General features: G+C 41.2%; 2 protein-coding genes across 2 annotated transcripts; one reads left to right on the top strand and one right to left on the bottom strand.

Moving 5' to 3' along the window:
- Positions 1-862: 862 nt before the first annotated feature.
- LOC128875081 (odorant receptor coreceptor) lies at positions 863-8,717 on the bottom strand. Its single transcript, XM_054120413.1, has 9 exons — positions 8,557-8,717; positions 7,282-7,416; positions 6,769-7,152; positions 6,418-6,672; positions 6,032-6,282; positions 3,680-3,779; positions 3,382-3,486; positions 3,130-3,285; positions 863-3,035 (listed from the first exon to the last, which is right to left on the bottom strand). Exons 2-9 carry the CDS (start codon positions 7,414-7,416, stop codon positions 2,985-2,987), a joined length of 1,437 nt encoding a protein of 478 aa, XP_053976388.1. The 5' UTR covers positions 8,557-8,717; the 3' UTR covers positions 863-2,984.
- On the top strand, positions 7,462-15,066 carry LOC128875072 (uncharacterized). The gene is made up of 10 exons (XM_054120403.1): positions 7,462-8,168; positions 10,212-10,367; positions 10,527-10,930; positions 11,367-11,523; positions 12,067-12,285; positions 12,609-12,874; positions 13,094-13,378; positions 14,474-14,515; positions 14,755-14,793; positions 14,863-15,066. The coding sequence occupies exons 2-10, from the start codon at positions 10,280-10,282 to the stop codon at positions 14,998-15,000; spliced, it is 1,638 nt and encodes a 545-aa protein (XP_053976378.1). The 5' UTR covers positions 7,462-8,168; positions 10,212-10,279; the 3' UTR covers positions 15,001-15,066.
- Positions 15,067-15,714: the final 648 nt, after the last annotated feature.

Here is a 15,714-nt window from a genome sequence, read left to right on the forward strand (position 1 = left end):
ACACTCCGCACTGCAAAGCGACTTTTATTAACTCTTTCAGGTATAAGAATGGCAAAGTTCTGCGCATCGTTTTATTCAAACGTATCTCGGTTGAATCCTCGTTCATGAATCCGATGTCGTACCTTTGAAACTGTAAGCTTTCATGAAACGCAAGAGTAACCCATTTGTTTACAGTCGAAACACGAAATATCGAGGAGAAGGTAATGTATGCAGACGCTCACCGTTTTCGTTCCTCCGGATGGCCCAGGTTTCCGCACGCGAATTTAATTCCGCGCCGTTTCCTGCGGAATGTTGTTGCCAAAGCGAGCGTTCATTGTTCTTGAATGTTTTACGGTTGACGGAAGGTAGGTAGCTGCAAAACAGGAAGACCTATTTATCATACGACGAAACCCGGCCGATCGAAACTGTCCTTCGATGCTGAAGCCGTCGTTTGAGCATGCGCGACGAAGAATATAATATAAGAATTTATATTAAACAACGACGTCACATCGCCTCGCGGTCTGCTCCCTTTTTCATGATTCCCTCCCCTTGTCGACGATAATGAATTTTTTTGCGCGGAGGACTGCCGGATACTCGACGAACCAGGCTTTTTATCGTACAAAGGAAGAGGGCTGAGAAAGTTAATATCTCTGAATTTAATTTAACATTTGTAATGCGTACAGTAACGTTTAGATTTTATATTTAGATATTAATTCGCGACAACAGTCGAGATATTTAAAACGGTCTACAGACTTGTGACCATCCAGCAACTAGTGCTGGATATTAGTAATTATCGCAGACCATTGATCACACGTGAGTAATTTCGAAAGTGGTCTAAACTCGTAGGAAAGGAATGATTCGAAAACGATAGAATTAACATTTATAACATTTTATAAGATAAATATATTACAGCTTTACATCGAGAGAAACCATCTATAATACTGACGATTCAGTTCACAATATGATTACAGTATCAATGACCATGTTGGCTAACATGCACTTCATTAATATTGCTTTTTGTCGTTGCTTAAAGTTACACGAGGCAACAATTACGATACGCCTACAGCAAATACAGAGTTTATATTAAAATTCGATTAATCGTACGATAATCACGAATGTAAAGCTATCCCTTATGCTATTATTGTTACAATTGTATTGAAACGTTGCACTTTTCGTAAACTATCCCCGTAGACATAGAAAAATTATGTCTATCGTTCGGTCGTCGTGAAATATGAAAAATTTGTGCCGTAAAATTTCTGTAGTTTTACATTAACGGCGGAGAGGAACTGACGTGCACAGTGGATGGATCTTCTTAAACTCTAAGAAGAGCAACGTTACGGGTTGTTCTTATAAAATTTCGTTGCATTTCACTTGGAGCTTTTCTGAAAGTTATTTTCGATTTTTTTCATTCGAATAAATTATTTTCACCGTTGGTTTACAGTTTTCCGAGTGAACAGAAATTTGTTAACGCCGGTGTTAAAAATACAAGGAAATCGGATAAGAACAATTGCAACGGTTTCCTTAAAAATGATATAAAAGTATTGTAGACAACAATGTATATTAAATCGTAAAAATTGAGGTACGAGTTTACGTATAAATAGGTTTGCTTAAATTTTATATGTTTCAAAATCGTCGTAGCAGACGTTACCTTTGTACTGTTCTGGTAAAATTTTATAAACGTTTACCGATACTCAGGTTAGAGTAAAATGCAAGGTTAAGAGTCCAGCACTCGTTAAATTAACAATTTCGAACGAATTGCGAATCGCTTCGAACGGATGAGTTTCAGTCTTAATTTTTTTTTTCAAGAATTTTCAATAAAAAAACAACTCGTCGTGGATGTAGAACAATTTACTCTAGTTAGAAATTCCTTTTCGCGAGGAACTGAACGGCGAAGTCACTTTAGAATAAAGGATGCTATCTTATAGTGCCTCGAAACCCGTTAAATATGTATCATGTTAACGAAAGAATCTACCAGTGTCTATTTACACGTCGACAAAAGTATCTTCCCATTTCCTTTGGACGCGAATACTTCCAAAAGTCAGGATGCAAGTTTTTCAAGTATTTTTTTATCGCGCAACTTCTCGAAAGATTTACCATAACAATTGAGAAGCTTGATAAAAATGTCCAACGAGTCTCTTGCATCGAGTAAAGCACATTCTCGCAATTGCATCACAGTATACTGTACAAAGAGTACATCCGTAAACAAACGTAGATAAAATTCTATTCTCAGCGTAATATTCCCCGTTTGTTGTTTCCCTCGGACATTGCGTGCAGCATAATTCAAAACTAATTCTCTTAAGAGTTACCACTTACACATATTATGTTTTAATTTTCACTCTAACGTTACGTAATTAACACTAATAAAAAATGGTTATCGTTAGTATTTTACATTTTACTTTAGAAATTTTCGTTAATCCTTCGGAGACTCCGGACAAGATACTCTAGGATATTTATAATTTCTTGCAAATTTGATAACTCGAAGTAATCGATTAATAGCAGTTTCAAAGATCTCCTGCGACCTTCGAAGAAGTAAAAGAACCGTGAAGTATATAAACAGTGTGTTGATAATAATTGCTATGAAATAATTCGTTGAAGTAAAGTAAGACGAGAGAATTAATTCCCCAAAGGATTAAGCTTTCCATCGCAGTCGAGCGAATTACTATTCTTAGCTCCGTCATGTGATTGGTCGTAATCCTGCTCGTAGAGCTTCGTATTTCTCGCGATTGTTTAAACAAGACACAATTTCCTTTCGAATTCGGTTTCTTTTTGTTTTCGTTTAGAGACATTATTTTCCGAATTTCCAATTAGTCGATTGTACGAAGTATTTGAAGACGGAGATCGACGTTAACCGCATCCCGCTGACGCAGGTTCGATCTGAATCCGTGCCAACCGTTTTCTAATAAATTGGTTGCAAAGTACGGGGTTCGTGTTTGACAATTGCAACCACGCACACACGAACATTCCAAACTCTCGCGTTCATTCCTGATGTGACCGGCCTCGAGTGTTCACTTCAGTTGCACCAACACCATGAAGTAGGTAACCATGGCTCCCAGCACCTAGAAAGTTTCATGTCGAAATTGTGTTTAATCAGCACTAAAAAAAACGCGTGCTTGAATCGAATATGGAAAGGTGATGAAAGAGTAGCTTTACCGAAGCGAAAAGATCCAAGGAGACGGTGAAAAACTTGGCTCCCGAAATTGACATCGCCTTTTGACACTGTTGACAGACGATTTGAACGAACGTCTTGGCTTCTTCTGAACCATCGTACCAGTGACACGAGTAGGCAGCTTCCATCACCGACGAGCTCTGTGTACAATGCGTAGAAAAAGTCAGTGTCTTCCGATATAAAATATATTATATCCTATATTATATTTATATGTTGAGTTGCGTTAGTGACTGTACCTCTTCGATTAGACGATTGCCAAATATGCAGAGCATGAAAACTTGTCCAAGGGAGTATAACAGGTAGCCTATTACGGACGCTGCGTAGGTGTCAACTCCGCTCACCTGTGAGTTAAATTGTAGTCTTACTCTTTGTGTCACCGAAAATAGGGACGTTCAATTTAATTATAAATCCCTGTTCATTTTTATTTGTTACATAAGGTCGTTACAAGGAAGATGAAATCATAATCGAATTACTAGCTTCAGGAATACTAATTTTATTTACTTTCTCGCAGAAGATATGATAACGATAACTTACCTTCGTTGCTTGGTAAGCGAGCAGTGTTAACGTAATAGTGGTGGCCAACATGTGTAGCAGCAAAGCAATGCCATAAGCATCTCCCACCGCAGTGACCAACCTGGAAGAGAATGATTAAAACCACGGAATAATAGTATCTATACCTAAAACAACGCATATCTTATTTCAATCGTCGTATTATCACTTTTTCAATGGCTCTACTTTAGTAACTATTTTAATACTTCCAAGTCAGGCTGCACTAAATTTGTAATTCCACCCCTTTAAAATTTCAGCTACTTTCCTAACGTCTTCGTTTCTGTAATCTCGTTATTTCGCTTGAATATTCATTTCTTCAACATTTTCAGCTCCCTCCTACATCGGCATACTTCCTTCGCACCTTTAATACCTTTATCCCCCTTAATAGTTTCATATTCTTTCGGTACGTCTGTTCCTTTAACGCTGCTATCTTTCACGACGCCATTGTTTCCATCTAACGCTCTTAGTATTTTTAATCTCCTCGCTACGTCATTTATATCTCTTTAACGCTCCCAGACTAATATTTGTGTAATATACCTGACACTTCGTTTCTACACGATGGAACTTATTTTTATTAAATTTGAATTTGCATTTATTTTGATGTCCTCGCAAAATTCTCATCTTCGAAGTTGATTTATTCAATTCTTCGATGGTCTCAAATAAATTTTTCTTGATACATGTACAAGTGTAAAGTTTATCCACCCACATATTTATAGCGAAACATTTATTTAAATTTCTTTCTTTAATAGAGTGGAGATCTATGCTCCACTTCTCTTCATACATTTTGCAACGCGATGGCTCGCGCGCCAAGGGTGCAAAGGGTTAAATTTTCGTCACTCGAGGGTTCGTATTCATGGTCAGTGGGCAACAAGTCCTCGCCCAATATATTCCACACGAATCCCTTCATCAGGAATTCGCGTGGAGGTCGAAGGGCAAACGTCGGACGTGCTCTACGGTTCGTGCATCGTCCGCGCCGCGAAAGAAACGTGTACACACACGTGTTAGACACGTACACTGGCGTGCACACACGTGTTAGACACGTATATCGGCGTACACGTGAACGTACAACCCCTGAATTGTCCAATAAACTGTTCAGGCCGCGCGGTATGTCCCCAGTTGCGGTCAATATCGCGCTCTCTTAGAATAAATACTTTACCACCGTGGGAACACGCGCAGCTACTGTTTCTCCGCCGTCGAAGAACCTATAGGAAACGCCATACGGTTTCCGTTTCTTCTTCGAAACTATCCTCGAGCCTCGCGCGAATGCATTTTCTTCGTTTCGAAAGATTCCACGACGGAAGTTCGCTGCTCGAAACTGAATAAAATGCCCTCGAATTTCGCGAAGTTATCGGCTTCGACGCTGTTTCGATTCTGGGTTCTTTTGTCATTCGGTATTCGAGAGAATTAATCTTGAAGTAGGAGTTTCGTGAGTGCGTTTTCTAGGTGGGCGGTTGGAGGAGGTTGGAGGAGGTTGGAGGAGGTTGGAGCGGGTATTGTCGGGGAGAAATGGATTTATGCGGTAGAAGAGCTAGGAGAAAAATACTTTCAACCTTTCGAGATACTTGGCTCAAAAAATTGCAACCTTCCAAATAAATATTATTAACGAAATCCTTGTTTCGTGAAATGTATTTTTTTTTTCGTTATCGTTCGTTTAGTTTTGAGGCAGTATGGAGCTGCAAGGAACAGTCGTGGAAGTACATACACAGGCATCGTCGGACGGTGTACGATGTAACGAAGTTCCGCAAATTTACGTATGTACGCGGCAGGGATTATTATCCTAATGGAAGTCTCTCATTGTTGGGTTCGCGAAGGCGCGAGGTCCTCTCATTGTCGCCGTAGATTACGTTTCTGTGTAGAAGCGACCTCCAGATGAGAATCGAAATGGGAAACTGGGTTATACTGTAGTCGAGGCACTCGTCATGGCGAGGAACTTTGAAATTGCGACCGACTGTAATTTAACCTCGCTCGATTCCAGAAATTTTATCTTGTCTCGACGATGCTGGAAACTTCGGAGATCTGAACTAATGCAGCTCGCCGGGGAACTTTTCGTGGCGAATGGATGAAAAATCAAACTTTGTTCATGGTTTTTCAGTCGAGTAATTGGAAAGGTATACGAACGAATGTAAACTTTAAGGGAACGAAAGGTGTATCTTTCGCTCGATTTCTCCATTGGGGTGAAATTAATGTGAACTGGTCTTGGAAGGAGAATTATCGCAAAATACTTTGGAGTGAATAAGAAAGAAGAAAATATTAATTTAAAAATTTTAAATGAAGGAATGGACTGTAGATTTAGTGTTAAGTAAAGATGGTGTAACACGTTGGAATCAAAGCACTCACCTGACGATGTGTTTGTGCCTCTCCACCCAGTACTTGATGGCGCTTCTGACCAGCATTTCCTGTTTCTTCGTCAACCCATTCGGCCCCACGCCCCCGTTAAACGTCATTCCAGCGGTGGGTCGGAACGTAGCCGTGAAATCCTGTCTGTTGTTGTATATCCCTCGAAGATCCATGTCCAGCATGTTCTCACCCTGTGGGGGCGTGGGTGGGGGTGCTTGATCAGGATCTCTGATGTGCTCTCCACTGCCAGCCTGAGGAGCGCAGACGTCGCCATTTAATTTTCAGAGAAGAACACGTATATTTATCTCTTTAGGAAAAGCATTTCCTTGCTGTCACAACGATCGAAAGTACGATTCGTATTATATCAAGCATTAGAGTCAGCTCACCTTGAAGAGTTCACCGCTGTTAGGCACGACGGTGTCCAGTGTCGCACTGAATTCCATAAGAGGCTTCATGATGTTCTTCAAATGTTGGATTTGTTCGCAAGCGAAGAGCAGCCAGGAGCAGAACAGCACGTCGAGGAGATTGGCATCCAGCATGCAGAACAGCAGCCAGTAATATTGGAATACGAACGTCAATATGTGCGCCATTCCGTGTTTCGCGTCGTACGGGTACCAGGAGCGCACCAACAACCTCGGTATCTGGTAGAGTGACGAGAGGACGAAGGGGTTGAAATAATTCTTGTTTTAATTCCTTGCAAGAGCGTTTTTTATTGTGGAAAATATCGTGTACGTTACCTCGACGAAGGTGGTTTCATTGGTGACAGGATCGATGACCTTCTTCACAGGCTCCTCGATGAAGGTGACGGTGGTCCAGGAGATCGAAGTGAGAATCGTGGCCCCCACGACGGTCATCAACAGTATTCTCATCTTCTTCACGGCTAGCTGATGGTACCGAGCGTTGCTCTCGGCGAACAGGGGGTGGCTGTTGGGGTTGTTCCATATGCCGAAGGTTCTGTAAAACAGTTTGCTCCTGACCGCGAAATAGACCAGCTTGACCACGCTGTGCGTGAAGAACAGCATGGTGATCGTGTTCGCTGTTAGGACGTCCACGTCGTCGCTCTCCAGCATCAGGTTTATTCCGCAGAATCCGAATTGTATCATGACCAACACGAAGTGAGTCTGAGGATCGATTAATTTCATTTTGAATCTCGTCGAAAATTACGAGATCGTCTCTTTTCAAGAATGGAAAAGAGATTGTTCGGCTTCCTAGAGTGTACGTTGATCACTTTTTTCATGGTCGATACTTACGATAGCTAAGACTTTATGGATGAACTTCGTGGAGTTGTCATCGTAGTAATTAAACAGAAAATGCCCAGAAGCTTTCATCAGCCTTATATTGGGCATCAAGTCCGCGACTAGGCCCTGTTGATTGAACTTCATCATCTAAAATAACCATTTAAATAATTATGAATTGCAATTGTCGAAATCCTCCATTAAATCGTTAACGTTTAGCAATTCTTCCATTTTCTTAATTAATTTGATCGTACTTCTATGTGTACGCGGTGTAAAGAATAATGATCGATAAAATTCACGAAAACATTGGTCCTCGGACTTCAATTACATTCGGTAGAGCCGTAGATACAGTTTGCGAATTGTTGCTAATCGAAGTTCACGGCCTTGCGACATAATTAATGAGTACCGTACTTAATTTTGCCTTCGCATGTTTTTTCATCGTCTATTGACTTCCGTGAAAAGTTTCTTCGAATTACGAATTCATAGAGTGCGAACAGTATTTTCTTAGCCAAGTATATAATACTGTATGTATTACAAATGGTAAAATGGCTCTGACGATGACCAAAAAAATGGCCCCTCGCTACAGAACCTTTCTCAGCTCCTTGTTAGCAAATTCCAACAATTTATGCACGTAGAACAACCGCAAGAGATTAGGACTTTTTGACGGCGCCAACTTGCTTGTGACCACAAACGGAACAAACCGCAAAGACGTCGCCCTAACCCACTTATAAAGACATCACTGGAGTGTCAAGTTATCAAAACCACTTCCAACCAGACATTGCTGCGTTAAAACAGAGGATCAAGCTGTGCGTTTTCATAAAAATATTCAAACATTCGACCTGGACAATAATTTAAGTTGGACATCAGTCCGAAGGAAGACATCCTCAAAGTATGAAGGAGAGGTAAGATATCTTTAAAGTCACGATCGAGTTAACGTCAGAGATCAACCTGAACAGAGTACGTAGAATAATCGTCGTCATCTTGTCGAAGGAGTTATAAAGCACCTACGAAGCTCCAGATAGACACAACATTGCACATTAGACGCTAAATCGGAGGACACCCATGGTGTACCACGACCAACAGACTTGACACGAGTCACCAGGCCAAGAAAAGACACCTTGAAAGTCTCGAACGGACGCCAAACCACTCACCACCCCCCGATCAAAGTGTCAATTCCTCTTTTGGACCATCCTGCATTCCAGGGTCGAAAGCAGTAACTTAGATCCATGTAAAAATCACGAAATCGCAACCGACGGTCCCGAGAACCGAACGTCCAATCTGGTTTCTCACCTTGAGGCCGTTGGGTGGTCGCGGCGATTAAATCCACAATGCAAACGCGAACTCCACGCGAGTTCACCAACAGAATCGCGATGCGAGCAGGCAGGGGCACGCGGTATCGATGAAAACTGACAGGCCAGGCTTGACCCTCGACCGCCAGGACTAGGGGTTCCGCGACGTTTTTCCTCTTGTTTCCACCACCCCCTTTGGTTGACGGGGAGCCACCACCTGTCGCCGTGGTGAAGCCCCTCCAAGCTGGACGGGGTACCAAACGTGGACCAATAGGCGCAGGGTACCGCGCGGCGCAGACGTCCGCGGACGTTGCTGGCCGCTTGTCGTGGCCATGTTGTTTCTTGTATCGTCGACGCGGAGCTTTGTAATCGTATCAATTATTCAGATTTCGACGACTGCACCCGCCGATCGCCAGCCTAGGAGGGGTTGGCGAGCACGCGAAAGGGAAAAGCTGCCGCCGTTAAGAAAGTCTCGAACAACGGACGTTCTAGAAACTTTCTTCGCGTCGTCGCGATTCCCACGGTTGAGTCCCCGCGTTGTTTTATCTTTGCTTCAGAATTTCGTCCGTTACCCCCACACTCGGAAATCTCGGAGCTTGGCTCGTTTGGAGCACGGGGAACCGCGGGATCTTTCATTCAAGGGGGCTCTTGTACTCGCCAAACTGTAAAACATTGCACGAATTGTAATTCGATATATGTCGAATAATAAACGTGAAATTGTTTGATGCGATGTCGAGCTTTACGTGGTATGCATTAATAATGCAAATGTATCGCGGATGCGTTGAAGTGTTGTTCGATGGCGAATATCGAAGCAATTTTAGCTATAGTAGCCGCCAGGAGACCTTGTTTATTTTATGGACGCGATGAAAACTGCGACAGCTATGATATTTCATCGCTCTGACTTCCGTTGGCCATATTTTTGGAGTCTCTTTTTATGTTAGAGATTTCCAAAGAGGATTCTTTCTCGTCTTTTAAAGCCCTGCGGAGCAGTTGTACCAATAAATAAACTTTGTCCTGGCAAGAATATAACGTTACACAACGTTGCCACCTGCCTCGCTATAGATTGCGTCGCTCTACATATACGCATTTCCGCGAGTGCATGATCGTTTCCCGATCGACAAAGTTGACAAGAAATCCAAAGAAGAACAGAGTATCTAGGCTGCGTTATAGATACGAGCTCGTGTATGCTTATTATCGAGTTTACCTGGAACAACCCTGACACCATTAAATGATCATAGAGGAATCGAGGCGATGAAGCTATGATTAATTAAATCACTTTCTTGCAGAAGTTTTCTTTCCCAAGAAACACATAAGAAATGGAGACAGCTTCTTCTAAAGTAATCGCGAGGCATTCGCGAACAACGACAAAGCAACCGTGTATCACATATACACGTACCAATCGGACAATGAAATTCGTGTACCTATGACATTCCTCGTTTCGAAAAACAAAATAGGCACGCGGAAGAGCGGTCGCGAGTAGCTCGTGGAAAGGGAGCGCGTCGTTTGAAATTGGCTGCTTTCTTTGTTTCGTACAACCGTGTTTTGTTGATTCGAGAACCATCAAGTCGCCTTTCGCGAAAACGAGCGATCAGACGCGTTCAATTTTCCGCGACAGATATTTAGCCAGAAATAGGATCGTACTGTCTGGAAATATAGGAACCATCGACTAGTTTAAGGAAGCCAAGTAAGTCCAATTCGAAGCAGAGATCGCTGGTATTTACGCAATGCTGCAGGGTTGGTCGTTGATGGCTTTGCTGGGCGCCGTGATGGTGCTGGCGTTGCCTTGCTTAGGGTACACCGCGAAACGCTCAGGTACATGATTATTCACTTCCAAAAGTATAATATTTACCATGCAAACACGATACGTTTTACACAATTAATCAACTTTAACATATGAGTAGCCAGGTCTAATTTTTTTAAGATGAAAATGCACTCGATTGAAAAAAAAAATGAAATTGTTGTTTGTCGCAGAGAACCTCAGCTCTGCTTGGAACGTAGCCCTGTCTCTGGAACCGGAGCAGAAGATTACTGTCGATCAGGCCTCGAGCGAGAAGACGTCAGGTATCGACAAGGTCCTGCAAACCTCGGATACACCAACAACAACAAAGACAGCAGAGCAGATGGGTCCTGAGAACGCGACGCGCGAAAGGAGGTCAGCCTTCATCTTGGAAAACGTCGAAATCGAGGAGCATCCCGTGCAGATCGTCAAAGATCCTGGAACCAGTCCTGTGGACGAGAACGTGATTAACGACAGCGTCCCTTCCAGTCCACAGAACGTCGTTCTTCTTTTGATCGCAGATTCAGGACAGGATCGAGAGAACGTCTGGAAGGACTTGAAGGCTTTGCACTCGTTCCCCGTCGAAGGATTCGTCGTGGTATTTATTTATTATCTATTGCAAAGGAATCAAGGAAACTATTCACCTGTTTATGGAAGAGATGTCTTAAAGTCTCGGTGCAATGAAATTATAATGTCTGCGGTATTTTGACTGTACGGAGGTAACCTAATCGATAGTCTTTCACCTAAAGGCTCGAAGGAGTTAATGAAGTATTAACTGTATCATCGAAATTGAAGTAAATTTTAAATTGAAATAGTCAAATAAAATTGAGAGGTGAGAGGAGGTCCTAGGAAGGATAATATTAGTAATATAAATAAGCTAACATTACCTTCGTGGATTCATCGTTTAGCAAAATTTACGTACTTGCTAGTACAGATAGATTTTTGCACGTTACTGTACGTGTATTGAACTTGACTCTATCCCCCCAGTGCATATCTACGTCTCTTACAGGAACGTTCAATGATATCTGTTGTAGAGCTGCTATAATACTGACATAGACGCGACGCGGTTCTCCTTGGACGACGCATTGGTTTCTGGAAACAAGGACAAGAAATGCGATTGCGAGCACTTCCTACGCTCGAATATCGCCTCGTTGCTGTTCTGGGCCCGCGACGTCAAAGGAATGACAATAGGTGAAGTTCCAACACGCTTTGTCCGCGTTTCGATTAAATTTCTGGCGATTCTGGATTTTATTTTCATATATCCACCATTGTATTATTAAAAGACGATCCAGAAATTCCTTTCAGGAGACTTTATATTACGTAGCAAACGTATAGTTTGAAACGTATGCAGATATATTCCAGTTAACTTTCATCGTGGTCCGAAAATCTGGAATTTCGGAAACGTTTCAAAATTGTTTTCCCCAGGAACGGGAATGGGAATTTATTAAAGATTCACGAGAATTCTCGCGGCAGGATTCTCGAGAACAATCTATACATTCCATGCCTTCGCTTTCGTTATGTAGTGAATTCTTCTCCCATGCTGGCTGACGCCGAATAAAACAATTTAATTTTCAACGAATTAAAGGAAACTCGATCAAAGTTATCGGGCAGGAGGGGAAGCAGTAACTTTCAGGGAACGAGTCATAAATGATCGTGGAAAGCTACTTTCGATGTTTTCCAAATAGTTCGAAGTTCATTTTTGTGAAGTATAGACTCTATGCATATTTTATTCAGGCACGTTGTCCAACTCGAATTTCACGATCCCGTCGATGTTCGGCTACGAGGAGTCGGTGGACATCTCGAAAGAACTCGACGAGACCGACGAGAACAACGCCAAGTCGAAAATTCACGAAGTTAAACCGGAAACTCGAAGCGACTGGCATGTGATCGATATAGGGAAGCCGAGCAATCGCGACTCTTCGCTGGCGTATAAGCGAAACAAACGAGAGGACGGTGAGTTGGTTTGTTCCTTGAGACTAGACATCATCGTTTCATCAATTTTTAAAAAGATATCACCTTACAGACAACAACGAAACGAAACTTTTTTTATATTTATTCCGAAATTTAATTATATTTTAAAATACGAATTGCTGAAATTTGCAATTACCTACCAATCCATCAAAAAGTCGAAAATTCATTACTGTTTATCAATGTTTAATTGCAAATGAATAATTATATCAGCCAACAATGCTTCCAATTTTCACCATTGTAAATGTAATCGAATTTCATTTTAAATCTGCGAGCGACCCAACTGAATTCTTTTTTCTCGTGAATAGGATTGGGCGACCCTGCATCGAACGTCTTCGACATGTTCTCCAGAATAAGAATCGCCCTGTTCCGTTCCCTGCTCGAATCCTTCCGTGGTGGTGTCGGTGCTCCAGATGACTTCGTTAATCCCCCTCGCAAATCGCATCCCGTGCCAACCAATTTGGTTGACGTAGTTACCGAACTCAAATCGCTTCCAAATGAGAAGGGCTTCGTTTTGGTCGCCACGGTGTCGCCAAGCGAACTGTATTTCGCTTGGGAGTTCCTGCAACGCGAGGTAAATTACGCAGTTGCTCGTACAATTCGATTACTCGTCCCAAAAAACAAGAACCGACCTGAAAATTTACAGAAATTAAACTATGCGCAGTCCTTGATTTGAAAAATAATTTTATTGTGAGAAATAATTTATCTCTGAAAATTAGTATCACACTGAAAAGTGTTCGGTTATTTTTAATCCTTATTGGTGTTGAAGTTTAATTAATCCACGTTTCTTAAGCTGTCGCAAGACACGCTTTTGGTGATAGCTGGCGTTTGCAAGCACGATGCAAAGGCAATACCGTTCGTCGCCCAAGGACCAGCCTCGAGGATGTTGCACGAGGCCACGACGATTTGGGATCTTCCTACGATCATCAGGAACGCTATTCCAAATAGCTGCCAGGACCTGAGATGCAAGATTCGTCGCCACGAAGACGTTCAGCTTCCTATCGCCCAGCTGAAGATCATCCCTCAGGATGAATTCTTCAGAAGGGTGTCGCGAAACGCAGCAGAACCAGAAAAAGTGGTAAGCAAGAAATTAAATGCTGCGATTAAAAAGTGATATTTTGATAAAAATCTCCCATAAAAATTAGTATAAATTTAGAGTATTATAATATAGAAAACAGTTTCAATCCATATTCATATTTTACTGTCTTTGCTGCTCCAAAGACAACGCTTTCTTTCATTTCTTTTTTTCTTTTTTGAAACTAAGAATTTTTATTTAATTCGTAATTGTTTACGAATACTACATTTACATACTACCACTGAATAATAAATGGACATCGAAGTCCGACAATGGACGTGTTCGGTAACAGCTGCAAGCTAGTTGACCTGCATGACGACAGTTTAAAACTGTCCAAGAATACTTGGCGTAAACTGCTGCCGAGTATAAATAGCGTTCCTCGATAGTGACCTAGACATTGAACCTGAGAAAACTGCGTCCATCAATGACGCCCTCGAAATTCTTGTCGCTCTGTTCGATCGAGTGGCATAATTTAATAGTCCCACGCAGCGATGAAAAATAATTGCTGGGAAAGTTTGAAACACGAATCTTATCAGTTATTCAAGGGGGTATTTCTCATTCTTCTAATTGTTTTTCTATTGACATTCGACTAGAGACAACTCAATAAGAGCTTACTAATTCTTTAATTATAATTCGTAAATTGGTAAACTGACTAATGCATCTAACGTTCCAAAGTTTTCTTACATCGATTCGTTAATGACAATAATCCAAATTTTCTGACGTTACGTTTCCCTGAAAAGATCGATTCCATATCGACATTTTACATGAAATTTAAATTAATGGCCCCGATGCGACATGAATATAACAAACTGATATTAACCATGACCTTTGGGGGTATAAGATAAATCAGTTAAAATTCTAACATGTTTAACAGGTATACAACGAATCGATATCTAACAGCATGTGCAGTTTGCTGTAATTCGTGAATGCAACTCGTTACGATCCTTCAATTTTTAGCCTGTTGCTCAATAATACTTTCGTTCGCTCGCGTATTAATCAATTTCAAACGTTCGAAAGAAATAAACCTGAACAAAGTAGATTAATGATATTCGTGACATTTGAATGCAATCTAATATGTAATAATATGTTAATGTCCAGGAGCAGACGAATGACGACAAAACGAACTCATCAAATGCTAAGGTGAGACATTTCACGATTAAACAATAAATTGTTGAGCCCATTAGTTCGCGTATTAAAGTTGCGAAAGGTAAATATTCGCTTTCACTACCGCGTCAAGCTCGGTGACTCATGAACTAACTGTTATAATAACATATTTCTTATTTACGCTTGCGATAGCTGATGGTGTAAACATTGCTCGTGTGGGACGTTACATAAATGAAAGAAAAAATACTAACCATATTTTTGGAAATGATTTGCAGGTGGAGGAGCCTAAGAAACCTGAGGATTCGAATGCCAAGGTAAATCATTAATTCATAATTAATTACAAATGACCAGTGCACGAATATTGATTCACGGATTGGTTGTAGTTGGAAACGAAGCAAGATCAAAAGAGGGATGAATCGCCAAAAGAGAAAAACTCGTCAGACCTGAAGAAAGCAAACAAATTCACAGCGATTTTTAGCACAGCCGCATCGATCGTTGTCACGTTTGCCCTTGCTGGCTAAAAAGGCTATTAACGATGATTTTCACCATCAAAATTTAATTTTGTAATTTAATCCATTCATTTCATAAATTTATACCGCAATTTTTCGAAAAATAATAAATATCTAACATGGGATACCTGGGATTGGTGCAAGGTTTCCTAATTGACCTCGTAACGCACATAAACTAGTGTCCGTAACAGAAGCGTAGTAGGTGTCGAAATGACCCATTTCGATGACTATCAGTGGAAAAACGATGCACCTCGCACAGCTACGTTACTTCCTACTCTGGAATTACGTAATCGTTCGATTTCAGGAGTTTCTAAAATTCGTCGGTGGCCATTGCTTTCCCGGGTTTTCATTTAATCGCAACGTTCGACCTAATTTTCATTTCTAGAAACGTCCAACTTCAAAATTAATTGTACAGTGTTCCAGTAATTTGTTTTCGGTTTGCATTTGACTCTGTAATGTTGGGGACACATTAAGAGGTAAAAAGAATCTGGAAATGAGAGAGTTACAAGAAGCTTAAGAGTTAAAAGTTTCATAATTAACTTGGTGGCAAAAGTACGGGAGGTTTTTAAGTAAAAAGTTGAGGTGAGTTTATAAATGAAAAATTAAACGGATGGGAACATTGAAGTTGCTTTTAGGTTGGGAGATCAAACGCGTCCCTATTAAGGAGAATAAGATTACAAATTAAACAAAGATAATTAAATAAGAAATTAAACAGTTAACGTAGAA

Source organism: Hylaeus volcanicus, chromosome 1 (genome assembly GCF_026283585.1).
Source record: "Hylaeus volcanicus isolate JK05 chromosome 1, UHH_iyHylVolc1.0_haploid, whole genome shotgun sequence".
Lineage (NCBI taxonomy): Eukaryota > Metazoa > Arthropoda > Insecta > Hymenoptera > Colletidae > Hylaeus > Hylaeus volcanicus.